General features: G+C 44.1%; 8 protein-coding genes across 8 annotated transcripts; 6 read left to right on the top strand and 2 right to left on the bottom strand.

Annotated features, from left to right (window-relative positions):
* Positions 1–401: 401 nt before the first annotated feature.
* Positions 402–1,934, top strand: LALA0_S05e09736g (LALA0S05e09736g1_1; the record flags this gene model as incomplete). Its single annotated transcript, XM_022772533.1, has 1 exon — positions 402–1,934. One exon carries the CDS (start codon positions 402–404, stop codon positions 1,932–1,934), a length of 1,533 nt encoding a protein of 510 aa, XP_022628847.1.
* Positions 1,935–2,576: 642 nt separating this feature from the next.
* ATG2 (LALA0S05e09714g1_1) lies at positions 2,577–7,274 on the top strand (the record flags this gene model as incomplete). The annotated part of the gene is made up of 1 exon (XM_022772531.1): positions 2,577–7,274. One exon carries the CDS (start codon positions 2,577–2,579, stop codon positions 7,272–7,274), a length of 4,698 nt encoding a protein of 1,565 aa, XP_022628846.1.
* Positions 7,275–7,640: 366 nt separating this feature from the next.
* LRG1 (LALA0S05e09692g1_1) lies at positions 7,641–10,757 on the top strand (the record flags this gene model as incomplete). The annotated part of the gene is made up of 1 exon (XM_022772530.1): positions 7,641–10,757. One exon carries the CDS (start codon positions 7,641–7,643, stop codon positions 10,755–10,757), a length of 3,117 nt encoding a protein of 1,038 aa, XP_022628845.1.
* A 340-nt stretch (positions 10,758–11,097) lies between these two features.
* Positions 11,098–12,627, bottom strand: ZWF1 (LALA0S05e09670g1_1; the record flags this gene model as incomplete). The annotated part of the gene is made up of 1 exon (XM_022772529.1): positions 11,098–12,627. The coding sequence occupies one exon, from the start codon at positions 12,625–12,627 to the stop codon at positions 11,098–11,100; it is 1,530 nt and encodes a 509-aa protein (XP_022628844.1).
* A 1,925-nt stretch (positions 12,628–14,552) lies between these two features.
* On the bottom strand, positions 14,553–15,944 carry NAR1 (LALA0S05e09648g1_1; the record flags this gene model as incomplete). Its single annotated transcript, XM_022772528.1, has 1 exon — positions 14,553–15,944. The coding sequence occupies one exon, from the start codon at positions 15,942–15,944 to the stop codon at positions 14,553–14,555; it is 1,392 nt and encodes a 463-aa protein (XP_022628843.1).
* A 1,297-nt stretch (positions 15,945–17,241) lies between these two features.
* On the top strand, positions 17,242–19,605 carry KEX2 (LALA0S05e09626g1_1; the record flags this gene model as incomplete). Its single annotated transcript, XM_022772527.1, has 1 exon — positions 17,242–19,605. One exon carries the CDS (start codon positions 17,242–17,244, stop codon positions 19,603–19,605), a length of 2,364 nt encoding a protein of 787 aa, XP_022628842.1.
* Positions 19,606–19,882: 277 nt separating this feature from the next.
* Positions 19,883–21,217, top strand: YTP1 (LALA0S05e09604g1_1; the record flags this gene model as incomplete). The annotated part of the gene is made up of 1 exon (XM_022772526.1): positions 19,883–21,217. One exon carries the CDS (start codon positions 19,883–19,885, stop codon positions 21,215–21,217), a length of 1,335 nt encoding a protein of 444 aa, XP_022628841.1.
* A 443-nt stretch (positions 21,218–21,660) lies between these two features.
* Positions 21,661–24,489, top strand: SIN4 (LALA0S05e09582g1_1; the record flags this gene model as incomplete). Its single annotated transcript, XM_022772525.1, has 1 exon — positions 21,661–24,489. One exon carries the CDS (start codon positions 21,661–21,663, stop codon positions 24,487–24,489), a length of 2,829 nt encoding a protein of 942 aa, XP_022628840.1.
* Between the last annotated feature and the right edge of the window lie 246 nt (positions 24,490–24,735).

The raw sequence follows: 24,735 nt of genomic DNA, 5'->3' as shown, positions 1-24,735 counted from the left end.
CCCCCCCCCCCCCCCGGGATGTGGCAGATTCGCTAGATTTGGTGTGAGGAGGACCCCTTGCTCGACCGTTGAGGAGCTGCCAAACAAGAAACGCGGGGTAAACAGGGACCGTGCAAAATAGATACCCCAGGGATAATGAACTATTGGCCTCAGGTCTCCTTTGTTTACAGCACTGCACAGCACTGGTGTTAGTTCGAAAGTGCGGGGTCAAGGCTTCGTCACGTCGGGTGAGATTTCAGCTATAAAAGACAAGCTGGGATGTACAGTGGGGATCTCACTTTCGATGCAGTTGTTTGTCAATTTGAATCTGCTTGTATCATCATCACATAGGAGTGTCAGAATATACTACCAGTAAAGAACACTACCCTCCAGAAACACTCTAACATCCATACACCACCACCATGGGTATTTTACAACTCCTCTTCAAGGCCGACGAGGACGTTCAGGGCTCCAGGTTTAGGGCTATCGCCATCGGCCTTTTCGTCGCGTTCGGCGGTGTCCTGTTTGGCTACGACACAGGAACCATCTCCGGAGTTCTCGCTATGAAGTTCGTTAAAGAGAACTTCACGGATCGCGGCTACTTCACGGCCGGCGAAACCTCGCTAATCACTTCCATTTTGTCTGCAGGCACGTTCTGCGGCGCCGTCTTCGCACCCCTAATTTCTGACACTTTGGGCCGCCGGCTCGGTCTTATTGCGTCCACCATCATTTTCACCGTCGGAGTTATCTTGCAAGCGGCCGCTTCAGAGAAGAACCTGTTAATCGTGGGAAGAGTTATTGCCGGTCTCGGTGTCGGTGTGCTATCGGCGATCGTGCCATTGTACCAGTCTGAAGCTGCTCCAAAGTGGATTCGTGGTGCAGTGGTATCGTGCTACCAGTGGGCCATCACCATCGGACTGTTGTTGGCCTCTTGTGTCAACCAGGGCACTCACGCCCGTAACGACAGTGGCTCGTACCGTATTCCTATCTCGATCCAGTTTCTATGGGCAATCATCATGTTCTGCGGAATGCTTGTACTCCCAGAGTCGCCCCGTTTCTTCGTCAAAAAGGGCAAGCTGCCAGAAGCGTTGAAGTCGCTGTCGACGCTAAGAGGACTGCCCGCAGACGACAAAACCGTAGAGGCAGAGTTGGAGGAGATTGTCGCTAACTACGAGTACGAGAGATCGTTCGGTTCCACCACGGTTGTGGACTGTTTCAGACCCGCCAACCACCAGCTAAAACGTATACTCACTGGTATCGCAATTCAGGCACTCCAGCAGCTCACAGGTATCAACTTCATCTTCTACTACGGTACCCAGTTCTTCCAAAACTCGGGCATCAAGAACCCCTTCATCACCCAACTAATCATGAACGTCGTCAACGTCGTGATGACCGTCCCGGGCATTGCTCTCATCGAAATCGCAGGTAGAAGAAACTTGTTGCTATGGGGTGCTGTCGGTATGTGTGTCAGTGAATTCATTGTTGCAGCCGTCGGAACCGCTTTGCCACACAGCAACGCCGCCAATAAGACCCTGATTGCGTTTTCGTGTACATTCATTGCGTCGTTTGCCGCCACCTGGGGTCCTTTGGCCTGGGTTGTGGTTGGTGAGATCTTTCCCTTGAGAGTGCGTGGTAAGTCTGTCGCATTCTGTGCAGCTTCCAACTGGTTATTCAACTTCGCCATCGCCTACGCAACACCTTATTTGGTCGACCACGATCGTGCCAACTTGCAGGCCAAGGTCTTCTTCATCTGGGGTGGTTGCACCTTTTTATGTTTCCTGTTTGTCTACCTTTTCGTCTACGAAACCAAAGGTCTCACATTGGAACAGGTCGACGAGCTGTACGACACCTGTCCAAGTGCACGCCAGTCCAAGCACTTTGTTCCTTCTCAAGGGTTTGCTCACGACTCCCCAGATGCAGAAAAGGCCGTCGTGGAGGCCGTCGAAAAAATTTAATAGTCGTCCGTGTGGTACTCGACAAAGACGCCTCGTTGCAGCTATCCGTTCAATTCAGACGACTGTGTCGTCCAATTACGGTTACAATTATGGCATGATGTTATGAAATATCACTGCATAACCAGTGAGTAAAAAGCCTTTTACAGATAAGTAATACTACTCTTTAGTTTTAATCAAAAGAAAACGGCAATCAATTTGACAGCTTCATTGGTTCTGCTAGTCTATCTCATACACGACTATCTATCTCTACCGTCGGGAATAGTATTTCAGTACGATCGAATAGTTAGCAGTAGGATCTCTAGTTGTATACATGCGGACTAGCGCAAAACCCTTCAAGAATCTTCTTAATCTTATTAGTATTTCTTGTACCGGATACTTATAACTATAGATCACGTGATATAAATATTGTGAGTAAGCCGTGATGCCCCCATATACAAACTAAACTCCCTTCGAATTCATCACCAGTTTGATTCGCAAGTTTTCAAATAACAGCGAACGTCACAAAGGTAGAGCTTATTTGGAGGCTTGTCGATCCTGAGACATTGCGAAAAGCACTTTTGTGGGAATATTCTGAAGACGGCTTTGTTCAGCTTTTCAACCAGTAACTTGAATCCCAAACAAAAACAGTTTCTGGCATAAAAGATGGCCTCCTGGTTTACTCACAATCTCCAAAGACGTCTACTGCTATATTTTATTCAGAAAATATCACTATTTTCACAAATCGACATAGCTGCTCTTGATGTATCACTCGGTTCCAGTTCGCATTTCACATTTCACGATCTAGATCTAGACGTCGATAACATAGACCTTCCTGATGTGACCATAAGAAGCGGGTTTTTGAAAAAGCTAGATTTGAATCTGACCGTTAGTGGTGGGCTCAGTGTCGCAGCATCTGGTGTCGCATTTGTGGTGAAACCAAATTTATCAAAAGCATTCGATGCTCAAGCATCAAGCCTCCTCCTTACCAAAACTGTTTTTGATCTGACAAGCTCTGTGATGCATCTTGATGGAGGTAAGGACGAATTTCCTGATGAGGACTCTATTCTTGACGATACGAGTGAGAGCAGCAGTACAAATCAGAACTCGGGCTCTGCAGCGGCGCCATCGATGCTTCAATCGATGCGCAATAAGGCTTTGGACCTGATACTATCAAAGCTCTCTATGGTTTTAAGCGATGTCAGCATAAAAGTTTTGTTCTCAGAAGAAAACATCGTGGAGCTGAGAGCAGGGGAAATCGAGTTCACATCTGCAAATGAGACCCGTCAAATTAATATCTCAGGGCTGGCCCTAAATCATCTCAAACAAACTAGAAAGGGAGAGGAAGAAAGTACTGGGACTCCGAAGGCAGAAGCTTCTATGTCAGAATCATTGCTTTACTCTAAAGCTGAAGCCACATCAATTTACATGAGCGCTATTCAGAGCATGGCAGATGTTGATCAAGCGGATACATCCACTGCAGGTCAGAAAGAAGGTATCGCGCTTCTAACAATCAATAATCTCAACATCTCTTTCAAAGGGTTTACATCCATCGATGATATTGCCGTAAGAGACGCTATGGTAGAATTCGACAGATGTAGGATAGAGCTACACCATATAGCTGAACTTAGTGAGCCCATCATCATCCCTTTGATAATGCTTCTAATAAATCAGCCGAAAAAACCCACGAGTGTGAGTACAGCACGGACTCCTCAGAATCTCCACGGTTATAAAAGATTCAGAGAGGAGCAAGACCTTCATGATGAGAACTTCTTCTCTTCCTTTGGCGGCAATGAGATCAAAATATTTTTGAGTGACACGCTGTATGTCACAATAGGTGTTTTCTCTTTCAGTTTGAGCGACCATCAACTCCTGCATGTTAAGCTCGATGCTCTCTCCGCTTATCACAATGAGTCGATAATTTTCGAGGTAGCCAGAACTCTCGAACGCTCAATAGTCGAGGCTTCCTACGCTATAGTTGAGGGAAATATCGAGGTCAAAGTAAATGGCAACACAAACATTGATATTGAAATAGACTCTGCTCGTGAACTACTGAAATGCTTCTTCTTTTTGAGAAAGTCATTTGAGATTTGGCAACAAAACGTGCCCAGAAGCTTCAAAAAGAAAGGTAAATCGGGAAATCAGGTAACCTTGAAGGTGGAGGGAAAGCCACTAAACCTCAGGCTTCACCTGGCAACTGGAACTCTAAAGCTCTCAACAACAGACTGCCTCATCAATCTTCCATCCGCTTTATTTGCGTGTGACGCAATCAAGCTTGAAATGCAACACTCGAATACGTCGGTAAACCTGATAAGCATATCCAACGTGGATGTAAAATGTCATTCCGACCCTTCGCAGCATTCCTCATTTAACCATGGTTTTGATGAGGTGATTCTATCCACAAAGTGCAAAGCTTTCGTCAAAAAAGTCAAGCTGTACGCCACTGCCGAAGTCTTTAAAAGGATTCTATCAGAGATCCAAGATATACAGTCTGAACTCTCGCTACTATCTCCAGACTTTGGTGTAGTAAAATCTTCCTTAAAATCTCCGAGACATCTGAAGAGGAGTGTTCGAGTCATGGGTTCTTCTTCTTTCATCAACAAACAAAGTTCCACTGTCCACTGTTTGATCGAGATAGATCTTATCGATGGACTGTTTGAGGGGTTTTTGCACCAGGCCTTCGGTGACCTGTCCATTACTGGGAAAGGCTGTTTTATGTATTACAATGAAGACAATACTTTTACAGGGTATGTCAAAACATTTGATGCGGAGAGGACGCTAGATGGCAAGAGTGAGGTACTCATAAGCTGCGCGTGTCAACATAAATCTCAGGCTCCTGTGGTGACATTCCATAAAAAGTTAAGCGGTAAACTTTCCTGCGCCTTCAGAAAAGTTGGGATCCATTACCATGCGCGATGGCTTGACTTTTTACAAGGCAAGCAAGAAACTGCACCTTCTACACCTTCCACGCGCGTCGCCTTTAAAAGTGTGGACGAACAGTCTGGATTAGAAATAAGACTTATTGAATGTGCCATACATTTAAATCCTTACAGACTCAAAGCTCAGATGCTTCTGGTTGTTGGGAAATGCGCAATGGAGCTTAGCATGCCGGCCATGAATCTGAAAGGAAGCATAAGAGCTGGCTCTCTTCTTCTGATCGATGACATTGCTAACTTCAAACCAAGACCAAGCTCCCAAGAAGTTACATATTTGTCCCCTTACTACACAGATCGCGGATTTGCAAATATTGGCAAATTTGATAAATTTCATTTTTCTACCTGGCAGACTTGCGAGGGGTTGAAGGCTATGGTAGATATGGGAACCCTTTCTCTTTCCTTGTGCGCCGACTCCATGCAAACCTGCACTCAGGTCTCCGTGGATCTAGGTATCCCCGTAAGCTTTCCAGAAGTTGAGAAGTACAGAACAAAACCACCTCAGGTGGAGGTGTTTCATGATGTGGATGAGCAGTTTTTTACGGGGCAAAAACTCCAGCTCGATCCTTCAGTCAAACAGGATGGTAACTCCTCAACTGCTGATATACTTTCAAAAGCGTACTTTGATGAGGCGGTGGAATTTGGTGATTTTCAAGTGCTGGGTAGGGCTGCTTCCTCCAGTGACGAGCCTGTGTTGATATCTGGCGCTCAAGACAGCTATTTTGATAATAGAAGTCAACAAACTGAATCCAATACTTCGAACTCCACGACACAAAAAAAATTGGCTCTGACTCTTAGCTTAGAGCGAGCGATCATAAAGCTTTATGATGGTTTCGATTGGGCATATACTAGGAATTCGGTTTCAGACTTAATCAATCGAGTCGAAACAGCATTGGAACACCAGGATTCCGCGCGTCAGGAAACCGTCAAAGCTTCAGTTTTTGACTCCATTTTTTTATTTGCAGGTGCAGAAGTAAGCCCAGGTTCATTGAGACAGCAGATTAACAATGATCTGCAGACTGAACCTAGCATTGTTGTCGGCTCACCAAAAAAGTTGAGACTGCGACCCTCATCTAACTATAAAATAAGAATTGAGGCATCTGGTTTGAAAATCAACGTTTTGCGCTACAATGTCGATGAGCCCACGGAATCCACCTCAGATTTATCTGCAGATATTCTCAACGATATAACTCTCACTTCAGAAAACGTGGAAGTCATTGACAACATCCCTACTTCCACATGGAATAAACTGGCCACTCATTGGAAGCATGAACCCCGCGCTAAAGGTTCGGACATGTTTTTTGTTAACATCATGACCGTTAAACCTCTTGATTTTCTAGCAGCTACAGAGCTGATTCTCAAAATAAAAGTCTTACCGCTAAGGCTACACATTGACCAGGATGCATTGGACTTTCTCACGCGCTTCTTTGAATTTAAGGATGCGCGCTTCGAACTGATAGATGAATTTCCTGACTTTGTTTACATTCAAAAGTTAGAAGTGGAATCAGTTAAGATCAAAATGGATTATAAGCCTAAAAGCGTTGACTATTCAGTCTTGAAATCTGGTCATAAAAGTGAGTTTATGAACTTCTTCATTTTAGAAGGTTCAGAGCTGCAACTGAGACACCTTATTGTCTATGGAGTGAATGGCTTTCCAGAGCTTAACAAAATCCTAAATGGAATATGGGTGCCCGACATAACTGGTAGCCAGTTGAAAGGAATACTTGGTGGAGTCGCCCCGATGAAAACCGTGGTTACTTTAGGAACAGGGATAAAGGCATTGGTGTCGACTCCAGTTAAAGAATACAAAAGAGATCAAAATCTGAGCAGAGGGTTGCAAAAAGGTACACAGGTTTTCATCAAAATAACCGCCAGTGAGTTCATACGTTTGGGAGTGAAGCTAACGTCTGGTACGCAAGCTTTATTAGAAAATATGGAAGAAGTTATGGGAGGAGAGGGTTCACAAGCTCGAAATCACAAGCTTAAAGGTGTCGACCTGGAAATCATATCAGAAGACGTCTTCAAAAAATATGAAAGATTGGTTGGTGGTCGCAACCCGAAACCGAGCAGTCAGGAGCCCGAAGCTCTATTCGTTGAGCCTGGTGCTAGGGAGGGCGATGCACCTAGAGTATTCAGTCTGTATGCCGACCAGCCTTCGTCTTTGAGACAAGGATTGAAGGAAGCGCAAGGCTCGTTCGGCAGAAACGTAACGTTGGCCTACGAGGCTGTACTCAAAGCACAACATGACATCAAAGACAACGCTAGCGCGCACGAAACTGCTTCGACCCTTGCACGCGTGGTACCTGTTGCACTTCTTCGGCCCATAATTGGTGCCACAGAGGCGCTTTCAAAAGCATTGCAGGGAGTGTCAAACGAACTCGATGAAGAACAGATGGCAATGCTCAAGGATAAGTACAAGTCTAGGAACTAGCATGATCGAAACACACTAACGACAGTCCGTAACTATTTGCGGCTTCCCAGCAGGTTCGAACTCCAGGTTCTTTGATGTGATGTTTCATCATTACATACGCACGTATGTTTTGTTTTATCATTCGAAAATAGCACATTTCAGTCGCCAAAATACCGTCAAAACACCATCGGAAAAGGTGCATAACAATTAGCTCTAAAGACCGCCAGCATTCTTTAGAACCTGTATCAATTTTGCTCTACTCTGAGCTACTAATTCGGATCTGAACTTGGTCACATCTACTCAAAGCAAGCTGTGGTGCGTCGAGAAAACGCGAAGATTTCACTTTGTTGAGAAGTCAAGATGAACGCATTGGCCCAGCCACACAGGATGGAGGTACCGCCGGTGCGAAGCGATCCAATGGATTTAGATCCAAAAATTGGCGAGGTGAGTCAGCAAAGACCTGTTCTTGGACCACCCCGGCAAAGCTCACGCAATCCCAAGATATGTGCAAGCTGCAACGAGGTTATTATCCGCGGATCTTTAAAGGCACTTGGGAAGTATTATCACGAACACTGCTTTGTGTGCTACGATTGTGGTAAAGTCTGCAAACCAAAGTACTTCCCATTTGAAGATCTAGAAACAAAACAGCTCATCCCGTTGTGCCAGCAGGATTATTTCAAGCGGAACAATCTGCTATGCCATGTATGTGGGCATGCGCTTCGAGGAGTTTACTACAATGCATTTGGAAAACTATATGACGAGGAGCACTTCTGCTGTAAAATCTGCAAGGAGAGGTGTGGCGTAAACACCTGTTTCAATTACAAAGACGATCTTTACTGCAAATTTCATTTCCTCAAGTACTTTTCAAACCGCTGTAAGGGCTGTAACTATCCAATATCAGACCAATATATTGAATTTCCTCGTGGAGAAGAGGTTCATCGCTGGCATCCAGAATGCTATGGTGTTCACAAATACTGGCATGTTAATTTACCTCCAGAAGCGGTGGGTCTACCACAAATAGAAGCTGCCGATCCCAATAACATTTCCAAGTCTGAGAAGCATGGTATTACTCGTGGAGACCTTGAAAAGTACGTTCTTTCTTTCGGAAAGTTAGTTTCCAAGACATGGTCTGTGCTTTATCGATTCGAAGAAGAGACAGCCGTTTGCATATCTGACATGTTTCAGTATCTGACAAGTTTCGATCAGTTAAAAGGCCTCAACTCTGCTGCACTTTTTGTGCTCAAAATTGAGTGCCAATTCAAAGCCCTAGATTCTTTAGAATCTCTTTTCGCTCACAGCACGTTTAATGGCGTGGAGACCCAAAGTGGTACAATTAATCAGGAGCAAACTCTAAATCCAGCGGATCTTGGCTCAGGTTCACAAATAAAATATGCGAAGCTACCCCGCAACCTGTCTACAAAAGTCATGATATATCTACAACTTCTGCGAAAGCTAAGCTCTGCTTCGAAAGAGAGGGATGTGAGCGTGGCATCTCTCATGTCAGTGATAACTGGTGTGGCTCATTTTCTAAAGTTGCTGGTGCGATATGGGTTACAGATTGCTCTCGATAGAAACAAGTCGGCACATTCGGCCAATGCCCTGATCAAGTATCTGCGAGAAATCGAAAAGAACGAAATAATTGAAGGTGAGCCTTTCAGATTCATTAATGTGGGGATTGACGCAACTGATTGCTGCCCGGTGTGCGGTAAATACATTCAAGAGGAGTGCATACAATTCAAAAACATAAGGTGGCACAAAAACTGTTTCCAATGTTCTGCTTGTCGAAAAGATATCGACTCATTTGGGGTGGCTGACGCAGCATTCAACAGCAAGACAAAATCGGTGTTGTGTGCCCAATGTGCGGTAGGGGATCCCGAGTCATCCACAGGCTTCTCTCCTGTCACAAAATTGTCACAGCTAATATTTTTGTTGAAGATCGCTCTTGTCCGGTCTAAAGCTGTGATGGAAATTCAACTCAAAAATAGAGAAGCGCTTCAACGTTCAAACAGTATCAAAGAATCGATCTCCATGCAACAAACTTACATCAGAACACTTAATGATATTAAAAGGTTAAAGTCTAGAAGACAGAGTGTACCATTAACAACTACCAATAAACAAGAAGCACGCCGGTCGCGCATTCTTGAGACGTCAGAGATAGACGTTAAAGAAAATGTTCCGGAGGAAAAATGCCTAGTTATTCAAACGGATAAGAGTACAGGGCGGGACTCTGAAAATCAAAACATGTTTAATAGCACGAAGACTTTGACTCTGGATGATATTTCCCGTATTGTGGCAGCTGAACAAGCGCGGGAACTAAGGCCTAACGCATTCACACATTTCAAAAAATTGAAAGATAATGATGAGGAGGAAATTAATCTTGTCAACAACAAAAGTGGGATATACTTTTCCGAGTTGAAATCCGAAGACCAATATCTTATCAAGTTGATCACTCTTTCATTAATAGCTTCTCATGCAGGAAGTGTCATTGGCGACATGTCGGTGGTCAACGAGCTCGTTCCACAACCACCTCAAAAGAACCCAAAAAATAGTAACAACTTTTGGTACAAGATGAAGACAATGATGAGCAAGGAAGGTAAAAAGCAATCAGCGGCTGGTGTATTCGCTACACCCTTAGAACTGTTGACTGTTCAATGGGGTATAGACTCTGACTTGGGGATAGGCCCCGCAAAAATTAAAATACCTATAATTGTTGATGAGCTAATATCTTCTTTGAGACAACTTGATATGTCAGTTGAGGGTGTCTTCAGAAAAAACGGTAATATCCGCAAACTGCGAGAACTGTCCACTGCTATCGACGAAAGTCCTTCGGAGGTCCCTGATTTATCTAAAGAAAACGCTGTTCAGCTTTCGGCGCTGCTGAAAAAGTTTTTGAGAGAGCTTCCAGATCCGCTACTGACGTCAAAATTGTACGACTTATGGATTCAGGTAGCAAAGGTTGAGTCGGACTTGGAACGGCACAAGTACTTCGGGTTACTGTACGCATTATTGCCCACTTTCAACCGTAATGTAGCGGAAGTGCTCTTTTCATTTTTGCACTGGACGTCATCTTTTTCCCACATCGATTCTCAGATGGGCTCTAAGATGGACATTCATAATCTATCCACAGTCATGGCACCAAACATCCTGTATCAGCAAGGTACCACAAGTACTCAACCTACGGTACACGGTGGTGCAATTCACAACACGTACAATGATGCCTTTGCTCAGAACGAGGGCGAAAATTACTTCCTCGCTATTGAAGTTATTGACTATCTTATCAACCATAATGAAGACCTTGCAGTTGTTCCAAAGTATATGGTTGCACTTCTCGAAGCGGTTAAAAGAGAGCAAGCAATAGATTTCGAAACAGTCAAAAAAATCGTAGCACACCAGAGTACGTCCAACGGCTCAAATTTCAAGGACTACGGATTGGTCGAACCTGTGAAAATGAAGGAGTCAGCGTCTGTCGCGAAGGTTGAGTACAAAGCGAGGGAATCTACATGAGTATGTGTAGCGGTGTCATATATACCTAGCGATAAAGTAAACGTTACTTGCATATCAAAATGACAACACTTGGGATTTAATTTATCCAGCGACCCTGCAGGAATCCTAGATATGGACAATCACCGAGCATAATCGCTGACATCGATTTGACGCATATTGCTTGATCAATAATGTTCTCATTCACTTTATAAGCCTTAATAAAAGGATCATGGCAATCAGATAGGTGTTTATTCTATGCTACAAGGCAGTAAGAAACAAAACTTATATTGCGTAACAGACGTCTAAACCAAAGAGTGAAGTGAAACCAAACATATGCGGGAAAAATCTTGGAGTAGAATCTTTACATCTTTGGAGCGTTTTCGGACATCTCTGGTGTAGCCACAGGCCATTGGTACAGATTGCGGTCCTCAAAAACATAATTGTGCTCTTCGAGGAATTTCACAAGATTCTTGGGGCCTCTAGATCCATACGCGTATGTTTCTGGAGTTGGAGCATTTGGACCTTCCAAATGGTTCAACAGAGGAGTGAACAACTTCCAGCTGACATCCAGTTCGTCATCTCTTACAAAGTGAGAGTGGTCACCATTCATGACATCCTTTATCAAAGCTTCGTAAGCCTCTGGAATCCAAAAATTCTTGTAGCGTCTTGCATATGTCAGGTCCAATTCTGTTACTTGACTGCTGGTGGACAAACCTGGAGTCTTACTGTTGACCTTTAGGTAGATCGCTTCGTCAGGTTGGACTCTGATGACTAGTTCGTTATGAGCAATCTGTTCGTTGAAAACGCCGGACGGAACACCCTTGAACTGGATTCTAATCTCGACTTTGCCTTCATTAAGGGCTTTACCAGCCCTCATGACGATAGGAACACCATCCCAGCGCTCATTCTGAATTTTAAATCCGATGGCCGCAAATGTGACACACTTGGACTTGGGGTCCACGGTTTCGTCGTCTAAGTACCCGGGTTTGGAACCATCCTCAGATGGTCCATATTGACCGGTCAAAACATCCTTATAGTCGATTGGGGCGAACGCTTTGAGGACTCTAACCTTTTCGTCACGGATAGATTCGGCGTCAAAGCCCACAGGACGTTCCATGGTAAGCAAAGTCAGTATCTGCAGCAGATGGTTTTGCATCACGTCTCTTATGATACCGATCTCGTCGAAATAACCACCACGACCTTCGGTTCCAAAGGGCTCCTTAAACGAGATTTGAATGTTTTGGATATTCTCTTTGTTCCATGCAGCGTTCAAGAATGTGTTACCGAATCTCATCAACACCAAGTTCTTGACCATTTCTTTTCCCAAATAATGGTCAATTCTGAAAAGCTCGTCTTCTGCGAAAAGTGGGGCGAGATCGTTTTGCAGCTCACGGAATGAGCTCAAATCGTGACCAAAAGGCTTTTCTACAACGACTCTGTTGTGTCCGTCCTTTGCATATGCTACCTCCTTGATCTGCGTGCAGACAGCGACAAAAGCGCTGGGAGGAAGTGCCAGGTAAAACAACCGGTTGGGGTGCTCGAGCTTGTTGCTTTTTTCGTGGTCTTCGAACTCCTTGCGCAGTTTCTCGTACCCGACGCTCTCGTCGTAAGGACCAGAGATGTACGTTACCATTTGCAAGAACTGCTTCACCTTCTCGGAGTCTTTGTCGCCATTAGGTTTTTTCAAAAATGGCTCTATTTTCCCTCTGAGATCCTCATCTGACAGCTTGGAACGGGCAAACCCTATGATCTTGCATGAGGCGTCCAGATAACCTTCTCTGAAGAGCCCAAACAGTGCAGGGAACGTTTTTTTTTTGGACAAATCGCCGGACGCCCCGAAAATCGCAATCGATGTGTGTTTTTTGAATTCCACTGGCTTGCTGTCGGTCATTTCTGCAAAAAGCTGTTGAACGTTCTTCAAAAACGTATTCTATAGGCTACCAATGGGCACTTAAAACTTAAAACCAAAAAACTCTGAATCTTCTGTAACCTTTTTCGCCCGTGGAAAAAGCTCAATTGAGTCTCTTGAAAGTTCGCAATTCTTATGAATTAATTCTCTTAGCACAAAATCAATTGTTTTGGGCTCTTAAAATGCTATCTTCTCTTAGGAAAACACTATCTTCACTGCGTTAGCAATTGATTTAGGTAACCTGTTGCCATCAACTTTCCCGAATCCCTTCGCTTTTTATAGTCGCCCCTCCTAATATTGTGGGCTCGCACCCAATCAAACGTTCTTTTCTATGACAAATTAAATAGTTGAGAAAAGGCTAGGAAAATGGAGTGTATCAGATCACGTGACAAGAGAGTGAGATTTGCGATTTCATTTGCCATGGTCATTCTTTAAAGAGATTGGCAAGATGGGAGAGACAATAGGGCGGGATCCGGGATTAGAATGTCGAGAGAGAGAAAGGTAGAGGGAGATAGAGATTTGATGAAAGAAAGAGTTTGTGAATGTAGAATGGTAAATGAAAAGCCGTGTAAAATGATAAGGTATGGATTTTTCCGGATTTGATATAGTTTTGTTTGGAGAATAGGTTTTACCAAGGAAGTTGTTGCTTTGAAGCAGAATAAGCTACTCACATATAGCCTGCAACAATAGGTCTCCGTTTGTACACGATTCTCCTCTCGTTTTGACGCTTCATCTTTGTGATAGTGTAAGATTATGTTTCGAGGTCACGTGACTTCAGTGTTAACACATACCATTGCTACTATCCAATTTCTAATCTGGGCCCTCGGGCTGGCTATCTTTGACAGACTGGATTTTAGTGGATCAGATCCGTAATTGCGGTGTTTTCAATCTCCGCGGAATGTCTTGACAAGTCTAATGGAAGCAGCTCTGTGTATTAGTGAGCAGCAGCAGGCTTTCAAAGGACGAGACAATAAACCTTGAAAAGAGTAAGCAGGCCAAGAAAAAAAAAAACACCCGCCCAGTGCCCCGTAACGTTTCCAATGTGCATCGTTGTAATCGACACACAAAGAATAGAAGAGGTGAGCCTTGTCGTTCTTCCTTGTCTCGTTTAGTAAAGCATTGTTCTTGGAGTCACGTGATATGCTGCTCTTTTAAAATTAATAATTAAGTCCCAATCTGTGTCATTTCGGTTGAAATTCTGGCCGAAAGACCAAGGTGTAGTGAAGGCACATGTATGTGGGGCTACAGGAAACCTGATGCAGAGCTAAAAAATTATGACCGTTATTTGTACAATTGGCGATTTTATACCCTTACAACCTTACACTCATTTACCAGTTGGAAGTATCACGTGACTGAAAGACACCCAAATGCTGAACAATGATGCTACCCATGGTGTTCTAGTACCAGTAGCTTTGTAGTAGTCTGTATATCTTTTAAACGGAACAGCGAGAAAAAACACGTTTAAACATCATTATGGTAGCTTTTAGAGACAACTGGGCTCTCTTTTATCACAGTTCAATGATCAAATCCTCATCACGTGCTGATATCTACGATCGTCATGATTGTACCCAAAGCACTTGAGGCAACCTCAAGTGTAAGAAAACCACTAACAAGTAGTAGCCCATGGACACTGATACTGTCTATACAGAGTGTACATAGACCTTGTTCAGGCGCCAGAACTGTTCGAATGACGGGATCCTCGTATCGCAGCCTTTTTGCCATCGGATCATCTTGTCCTGCGTCTCCTGCAAGCAAGCGCTAGCCGCTATTTCGAGCCACCATCCGGAAATTTTCACTCTCCGCAGCATTACAATAAATAAAATGCCCATAATATAAGGTTGCTCCCTCACTTGAATATCTACACGCCACTCATCACAGACATGATACAATTATCTCCGTTACCCATTTTACCAAGTATTACCCACAGTCACCACATCTGACGATTTTTCAATTGGAGTGAAGGTGTATTTGTATGGCACGTCGTAACTGACATCACCTTCATTGTAAACTGATGGCAACGTATCCCTGTACTCATTCTCCAGAGTCTTCGCTAGTGCTCGTCTTCGACTGCTATTTTGCTCACCATTCAAAAGCCCGCCCCCGTTAATGCATCCCCCTGGACATGCCATCACCTCGACAAAATCAGTTTTGACTGGGTCTACTGCCAAACCCGATGTGCTTTCACGTGAGGAAGAGTTAGTGTTTCTCTTTCGAAGTACTTTCACATTCCTTGTCTTTGTTCCTGAATTGGAAAGCTTTCGTACCATGTTTTGAATATTTCGAAATCCGTAGACCTGGCTCGAAGATGCAATCGTCTCTCCTGTAGAATTGTCTACCAATCTGTATTCTGTGATATCACTATTCTTACCCTCTAGAGTCCTCACTTCTGAATCGGGATGCTTTTTCTGCTGATGGAGAATGTACTGGAAAGCAAAACCTCCTGAGCTGCTGCCTTCGTTAGAAGCCCAGTGAACCTGAGGATCCCAATTTTCCGGACTGCATGCGTTCATTAAGGATTGACTATGTGGAACATCAGCGTAGTCTTTCATGTCAACATGAAGTTCTCCTAGCATCGTCACAAACTCACGAGGGGTTATAACACAGTCCACTTCATTTTCACCATCTTTTCTGCTAGCCTCTAGTTTTTTGTCGAAACAAGGCATCACAGTTAAGTGGTAAATGTTTTTATTGGTCTGCTTTAATAGAGAACCTGTAATCTGCTGAGGCGACTTGACGTCCAACAAGAAAGGAACCAGTTCTGGCTTTGACTTTTCAGCATAAAGCACAAAGCCAGGACAGACGGCGCATAGTGTCGGCTTGGCAAATGTCTCCTGTTGTTTCCGTCTGACCAGTTCTTCGTTGGTCTGCTTGATGGTTATATTGCGACCTATTTGTGTTCCAACGACGTATTTGGCGGCGAAGTACTTATGCATGAAATTCACAAAGCCCTTGTCAAACACATCGAGTTTCACATCGTAGTATTTTGCCAACGAAAGCCGACTTTGAGGCGCTATGCTTACCGCCAAGACAGCGTCTTCTGGCAGCTTTCTCCAGGCCTCTAAGAATACTGTGTAGCTTTGTTGACCCAACAAGATTTCCTCACTGGAGGTTATGCATCCTGAACACGCCAGACAGTCTTGCAAGGAGATAGATACCTTCTCTACTTCATTTGATTCTTTCCCAACTTCAAGTTCATTGCTAGGGCCTTGGTCTTCTTTGACAGTCTCAGTTGGCTTGATGCACGCAAGTCCAGGACTGATGAAGTCGTTTAAATCATTTTCCGACAGCAAAGCGCTCATTTTTTGGCGTGTATCGATGCCATGCGTATGTGAATAGCTTAAATGCGGTGTGGATGACAAGAGATGAGATGAGATTAGCTGAGAAATCATATCGCTGTTGTAGATTATTTGAGATAGAAATCATTTTATCCTTTCCCGTCACCAGCCGATAAGACTTAAGACACGTCCACAGCATTAAGCGACGACTAAGCATCGATGCGACTGAAAGATTTACAGAAGAGTGCCAGTGTTTGATACTAAGCAGTGTCTTTAAGACTCTGAGAGTTCTCAGCTCGCGCGGCGCGAAAAATGTAGATAGAATCGTCATCTAGGTTCGCAATGCAAATTGACAATGAATAGCAAACCGGCCATCACACTCTGAATTAGAACTTAGATTGATAAGCGTTCTGGATTGGCGTCCAGTAATTTTCAGTAAAATACCTTGTAACATGCGTACACTCTAAAGGCTGGCATTAAGCTTCATTTTTCGTGTGGGAAACAATTGGCAAGCGGTGAAAAAGCGCTGACATCATGTCTAGAGATATTGAATGATTGAACCGAATAAGCTTCACAACGAAATAGAATGCTCTTTTAAACGTTCATTTACAACTTTATCAAATACTTGCAGTCACGCGACATCCTACCTAATACCAAAGCTGTTTACTCTTGGGAAGCACTCTGGAACATCGGAACAGACATCAATAGAGACAAGATTACTCAAGATACCAGGATATTATCGGGAAACTGTTGAACCGATCTCTATGAACTCATGAGTACTTTAGACAAGAAAACTCAATACTGCACAAATTATAACATGCATATCTAAATACTATCACGACTGAGACGCGAGAGTCTCAAAACACGAATCTCGACACCGAATAGCGAGTTAGTGAAACTGAGACAGCTATCCCGCCAATCGTGCTGCTATCGGAGTTAAACAAGCTCAGCACACGTGAAGAGATGCGGCGACAGATTACTGTAAAGTGATATACGCGTTACCTAATGGTTAGTTGCGACAAACCCATCAAAGGAACTATTTAGCAAGAACCGAAGACCATAAACTGGATTAACAACATCTCATGAACCACAATTCAGCACTCGTCAACCTGTTGTGGTTTTCTCTATGGGCCATGTCTATAAAGTGCAACCACTCAAGTGTTCGGGCACGTGATATGTGTCAAAGAATGCTCTATAAATTTATCGTGAACAGATGCGTACCGTGAATCAAGATCAAAGCTTAAACTTTAAGCACACTAAGCTGCACCACAACGCTTCGTACCCCTCGCAGAAGCGTTGAGGCTCACTCCTTTTTAAAATCATGAAGCTTCTGTCAAGCGCTCGCTTTGTTATAGGTCTTTTGCTAGCTGGTGACTTTTGCCAATCGCGACAGGTACCAAAAAAAGACCATTTGGCAAGAAGTTATTTTGCGGTAGAGAGCTACCTATCACCTCAAAGACTTCGAGATCTGTATCCAGAATGGCAGTTCGAACATGCGGCGCGAGGACTTGAAAATCATTTCGTGTTTTCGGTGCGAAAGGATGATCTACAGAAAAGATCCCAATATGATGACCTGGAAGGCGTGGTTTCATACCATAGCTTACTGCCCAAAACACTTCAAAAAAGACTTCCCATAGATTCAAGTCTGCAACCACTGCAGGATGCCAAAGACCGTTTGACCATCGAAGACCCTTTATTCGACAGACAGTGGCATCTCATCAACACGAATTTCCCAGGACATGACGTTAATGTTACCGGACTTTGGTATGAAAACGTTACCGGCCATGGCATTGTCGCAGCAATCGTGGACGATGGACTCGATTTCGAAAGTGAAGATCTCGCAGATAATTTCTCCGCAGAAGGGTCCTGGGATTTTAATGACAACGATCCAATGCCAAGACCAAGACTAAGCGATGACTATCACGGTACAAGATGTGCTGGCGAAATAGCTGCTGTCAAAAACAAAGCCTGCGGCGTTGGTGTGGCTTATGATGCCAAAGTTGCAGGTATACGAATTCTTTCTGGTGAGATTACCGCAGAGGACGAAGCTGCGTCATTGATTCACGCTTTGGAAGTAAACGACATTTATTCGTGTTCATGGGGTCCACCTGACGATGGTAGATCTCTTCAGGGACCAGACGACTTGGTTAAAAAAGCATTGGTAACAGGAGTCACGAAAGGGAGAGATGAAAAGGGAGCGCTGTATGTTTTCGCTAGCGGGAATGGTGGCATGTTTGAGGACAACTGCAACTTCGATGGCTACACGAACTCAATCTACTCGATTACAGTTGGTGCTATTGACCACAAAGGTTTACATCCCCCTTACTCAGAATCTTGTTCCGCCGTTATGGTTGTCACCTACTCATCTGGTTCTGGAGAGCATATTCATTCCACAGATATAAATGGTCGCTGCAGTGATACTCACGGCGGAACTTCCGCAGCTGCCCCACTTGCCGCAGGCATCTATTCCTTGGTCTTAAGCGTTAACTCTAATTTGACTTGGAGAGATGTCCAATACCTATCTATCCTGTCATCCGTACAGATCAATGTTGAGGACGGCAACTGGCAGGACGCAGCCCTTGGAAAGCCTTACTCCCACAAATATGGATACGGGAAGCTCGACGCATACAGAATAGTTGACCTGGCTCGTAACTGGGAGAATGTCAATCCTCAATCCTGGCTGTACCTACCTACTGAACAGGTAGGAACATCCACTAACTCTACGGAGGAAACCCTTGAATCCTCAGTTAAAATTAGTGATGCACAACTGAAAGATGCAAATATGAAGCGCATCGAGCACGTCACTGTTACTGTCGACATTGAGGCAACCTTTAGAGGACGTACTACCTTGGATCTGATTTCGCCTGGTGGAGTGATATCGAACTTAGGGGTCACTAGAAGAAATGATAATTCGCCGGACGGGTTTGTTTCTTGGACTTTCATGTCTGTTGCGCACTGGGGTGAAAAAGGAGATGGCGAATGGAGACTCAAGGCAAGAACAACGGAAGAAACGAATACCATTGTATTTAAAAACTGGAGATTAAAACTATACGGGGAATCGTCAGATCCCTCGAAGGCAAAGAATTTTGAGTTTGGCAATGACGACGAGAATGCTTCTCCGACCACATCTAGTACCCCAATGGAGCCAACTAGCTCATACGATCCAACAACTTCGGCCTCAACGTCTTCAGTTATCACAGCACCCGTATCATCAAGTGCCTCCCCTCAAGATAACTCCGACGTGAATAAACCAAATCTCCTGACACCGCCTTTTGCCGGAATGCATTATTATCTTGCTGTGTTTGCAGTTGGAGCTGCCGTTTTGCTCTTGTATTTCGTCTTCTTTGTTAGGTCAAGAAGACTCATCAGAAGAACTCGTGCCGAAACATATGAATTTGACATCATAGACACAGATTCAGACTATGATTCGTCGATGAACAGTGTTGCAAACCCAAATTCGGACTTACAAGAGGGAGATGACGCTAATTTTGATTTCGATCTCGACCTTTCTGATGAGGAACTCTTGAGAAGCAGTTCAGGGTCACCTAATCCTACAAATGTTTCCACAAAGAACCAGGAAGGAAGAACTTTGGATGAAGTGCTAGAGAGTACGGACAAGAACAGTCCTCATGGTGGAAACGATGGTGATGGTGCCACGCGTGTGACAGATTCGTCAAAGAAATGATTCTCTCACATACATCAATATATATGCATTGTGGTGCTGTCACGACAGAATATTCATTTTAAATAGAAATGTGTAACATAGACGAGACTCTTTCTCAAAAGGCTCACGATTGCCAAGGCTTCCCACTACGATATTGTCTTAACGTTAAGCAAGCCAAGAAAGCTGTCACTCTGTACTTATCCCGACATATTACTCAATAATAAAGGCTAACTTGGCAGCGAGATATTATTCAAACTTCGGGTGAACATATAATCCACCACTAAGTGGACCTCCCAATATGGCCAAGATAATGTCTAGAAAGTATTGTGTGAGATTGGCTTCAGTGCTTTTCTTGGCATGCCTTATGGGTCCTGCCAAATGTATGGAGATGGACGACACATCAGAATACACAAGGCCTGATATAGTGGATGCGGGACCTAAAACAATTCACTGGTTGTGTACCCTTGGTCTGCTTCTCATAGTGCCTTCGATAGCTGCAGTTTTTTCCTTTGCTGGGAAGCTGTATTTGTCGATGTTTCTGCAGTTAATCTCAATGGTGTACTCCATTATAGAAGCCCTGATTCTGAGGTTTCCCGATGGTGACGGAGTTGAGAACCGCACTTCGCGGGGTACTGCTTGGTTTTTAACAGCTCTTTTGGGCTCAACGATCTTATTCGGGAGTTTGGCTACTGGTACTGGTGCTCTGGCTCAAAATAAGAGGCTTCAGACATTTGTCACCAAAACGGGAGAGCACAGGCTTCACATCATTCACAGAACACTGTCTTTTGCAGTTGTGTTGACTGGGTGGGTAAAAACCTGTCTCGCTCCCGTAGCTATGTTTGGATTTTGTCGCGACAATCACACCGGTCAATGTATAGCTCACGGTGTGATGGGATCTGCCTTCGTTCTTTATGGCTTTGTTTATTCTATGGTGCTGATCATACCCTGGATACGTAATCACGAAGGCCCTTACTCTCAGGACCGGATAGACAGCTGGGTTATGTGCGCATGGGGTATTGTGAACACTTTTACAGAGCATCGCTGGGGCAGGGAAGGTTGGGGTCACGGAGACTATCAGCACACGGCCATGGGTATAATATGGTGGGCAGGTGGTCTTCTAGGAATCTTTCTGTCTCGTGGAGGTAGACGGACTTTCGTGCCAAGTCTTCTCATCATCTTCACAGGCTGGGCTATGTCCGAGCACAGTCAGCACTTACTCATTAGCACAAAAGTTCACAGCCTCTTCGGTCTGGTACTAATGTCCGGAGGTGCACTTAGATTGATAGAAATCTCTTTTCTGCTGAAAGACAGAAGAGCTGCAAGCGAAGTGCTGTCTTTCCAGTACCTTGCGCCTTTTTGTCTGGTATGCTCGGGTATTTTGTTCATGAGTGCGAACGAAGAGCAACTCGTTCTTGCGCTGAGACTTGGAGCGGATCATAGCGCCTACAGTCTGGTAGTAATATCTGCTGCATTTGTTACGTATCTGTGGATTCTCCTTTGTCTGGAATTCTACCTGAAGCTGGTGCTCGCGGCCGAAAAAAGTCCTCTGAACTCCTATAAGGCAAGAGACGTGGCTGAATTCGAATTAGACAATATTGATGACATGAACAGTGGAGATGAAGGTAGGGCTTAGTTGATCAAAAAGATTGGACAGTGAAACGTCGGATACGAAGAATATCCTTCTTCACAGAAAGGGCTTTTACCTATGAAAAGTCTTCAAATCTGAACGAGAATCAAACTCCTATCAAACCGTTGAGAGATGTTTTAGAATCTCTATACGTCACAACCCACCTACAATCTTAGCAGAAAAGTGGTAAGATTTACAAAATTTAAATACATTCAGTACATAGATTCTCAAAATTAGACAGCATGGCGCATCGATCAAACTTGCTCGACAAGTCGTTACTTAAATTCATACACGAAGTCCTCGTCTTACCGCATTTTCCCATCGTAACTATCTTTCATAATTTCGATAATCTTTAATGAAATATCGAATTAACTCTACTCTTCTTAAAGCTGACATCATACAGAGCTAAGTTTTGTAGAACAGTTCTCATTCCATTCAATTGGCGCCAAATGATCAGCTCCGGCTCGATTAATAGAGGCCTAGTATCGTGGTCGAAGACTGGTGTGATTGCATATGTGGATAACGAGTCTGATCATTCCAATCTGTGTATAACACTATTGGAAACCATCAATGGCACCAACTGGAGACTGCGACCGTGTAAGAAATATACTATCCATCCTGAAATGATGCAGACACCAAATACAGCTAACGGCACTAGTGCGGCCATTAGTGGGAGCAGTGGTGGCGCTCAAAAAACATTTAACTATTTGAACTCCATCCATTGGAACAACACTCACAATCTTCCAGGAGACCAATTGGCTCTCTTTGATGACGTGGGGAACCTCACGGTGGCGAGTGCCGGTCAGACATTGGAGGGGGTCTCGACCCTCGACAACTTAGTGATACTATTCCAGGACAATGGCTACAAAATACATAGTCAAATTGTTCCACTGCAAGAGAGCTCATCCGACAAAAAGATTACTCGCAGCCCTATCAAGCGGGAAACTCACAGTACAATTGTAGAATTCTATTGGATTGGTACACATACACCCATCTTCACGTTAGCAGGGGTACGCAAAGACCCGACAACGTCATGCTATAAGAGTCAGGTAGAGCAATTTCAGCCACTGGGGATCACTCATCCGACATCCGTCAAGTGCGCCTGCCTGGGACTAAGACGCGGGGGCCAATTAGATTTTTGGTACCAGTTCTCCAACTCAAAAGACTACAAAAAAATCTCTCTACATTTGAGTAGCATCCAGGAATCTCGAAACAAGCAGGTCGATTGGATTCATTGCGGCAAGTTTGCTCAAATGGACGAACCCCAAGCTATGCTTATAGGGACCTTTTCCAAACTTTCAGGAACACTCGTTTTTTACAAGCTCACAGTTGACTGGAACGTTCCCTCTCAAAACTCTGTGCCTGATCCAAAGTTGCAGCTGCAACACCTCTTAGAATTCCGTCCACAGTTCGTGAGCGAAAGACAAGAGCTCATTGAGCTGAAGTGCTTTGAACTGCTGTCGGCACCTAATGACAAGAGTTATGGCATCGAATTACTCCTCAACTACGAAGTCACAGGGGCTTCACGATCCATAATTAAGCGCTACAAGATTCGGAAATTCACACCCTCTCCTGAACTTTGTGCCGTGTTTGGTGTTGTAAACAATGAAGAGCAACCTTTACCACTATGCGATTATACATTCGAGGAACAAAGTAGCTATGAGTTTGATTCGTCAACCTGCGCTATTGAACTTAACGCTACGGAAGATTTGGTGACTTTCAGATTCAAAAATGGCCGTAGTACGATTTATAATAGAACTACATGGACTTCTGATCAAGATTTGGCAAAAGTACAAAATCGCGACTCAATTTCATCACCGTTCAGTACTGGAATACGAATGCCCAAAACACCCCCCACTGGCGCCTTTGAATGGTCGCAAGCATCCCCTTCTTATGGTTTGCTAATTTCAAAAGTGGTTGGTCAAGAATCATTACACTTTGATCCCGTTGAGGCCCCCGTCACGGACAATGCTGAAGATGACGTTTCCGTGGCCCTGGGGTTTGCATATGCTTTTGTTTGCTCGGGTCACCGGCAGTCGTCTGGTGAAGATCTCTCGATCGCTATCAAAACGCATTTACTGAAGTTGGGTCAAGTCAGTGAAGACCGAGCTGAGAAGTTTTTGAAGAATTTAATTCTAATCGTTTATCAATTGTTTGGCCTCACTCCCGATGCTTCAAAAGAATTCAAGGACAAGCTGACAATGAGCCGCCCTGTACAGAAAGCCATGCTATTGCAAACGGAACTAGCATGTTCTTTCAACCACAATAGCATTTACAATATGTCGCGGACTGCGCTCTCACTGAGAAATATCCTTTTCGCATTTAATGGAGTCTCTCGAAACATTCAGGTTTTGATTCATCACAGCGCTACGATGAATTTCCAGCAACCCAATGGGAAATTGTACCAATTTGCGTTCTCGAAACAAGATTTGATATATTCGTTAATCCCAAGCGCTAAATGGTTTGTGAAATTGGTGACTTTTCTCACTCAACAGCTGATTGTTCTAATCAATTCACCAAATGACAAAGAAAATACTCTCGTTCTCGGAATTCTGGGCTCTAAAATGACACGACAGCTATTACTTTCAGTACTGGGTGAAATTAAAAAAGTCATTCATCTCATAACCAAGTTCCCGGAAACCTCATTCCCGGTGCTCAACGAGTCCTCAATATACTTGCGCAAAATTCTGGGCGACTCTCCGGTGAATTTCGAGAAGTTTGAGACCTTCTTGGCCGACGTCAACACCAAGTTTTCGTTGCTTGAAGAGAGTCGCTCAGCCAAGAGTACAACTAGAGACACATACCTCATTATAGATGGAGATATTCCACCTGAAGTATCACAGTTGAAAGATTTTCTACTGTCTTATTCAAACACGGCCGTGCTTTCTCACATAAAGCCTGCTGAGGTTTACTTTTCTGACACCCGTGGTCTCCGCATTCTGTCTTCAGAGATGTTCCAACCGCGTTTTCTCAAGCTTTTGCAACCTCTCGAGGACGGCCTTGTTGTTCGCAGCGACGTATTTTCCAACGATGTTCCTTCGAGTTCGCTGGGCGTTTTCGAAACCGACGACATTTCCAGAGAACCGCTTGAATTTGGAAAATACAAAGTAAAGCGGTGTTGCAGATGTGGCGCTGTTACTCGCGCGGGCTATCCTGTCACTTCTGAAAATACTATATTTTCCACGAGTGTCACTACAAAGCGCTGGACAAGTCTATACACCAAGTCCTGTATTTGCTCTGGACTTCTTTATGAACTCGATAGAAGCACTCTTGACTGAAACTGCGATACCACAGACCATTCTCGTTGTGTACCAAGTGCTTGTTTGAAGTCTCCGTTGATGCTTGTCCGCCGGTAAAATGCTTCCCTCTAGTTTCGAACTCATGACTCGAGATTTTATCAAGTTGACTCGAAAAATGTATGAGGACAACAAATTGAAATAAAGGTGGCAAACTCACAATTTTGAAGAACTTCAGCTACAAGTTCTGCAGCTTTCAAGTCATTGCAAAGGCACCAATTCAGGTTG

The sequence above is a fragment of the Lachancea lanzarotensis genome, scaffold LALA0S05 (genome assembly GCF_000938715.1).
Source record: "Lachancea lanzarotensis genome assembly LALA0, scaffold LALA0S05, whole genome shotgun sequence".
Classification (NCBI taxonomy): Eukaryota; Fungi; Ascomycota; class Saccharomycetes; order Saccharomycetales; family Saccharomycetaceae; genus Lachancea; species Lachancea lanzarotensis.
This window is presented reverse-complemented; position numbering and strand designations above follow the sequence as displayed.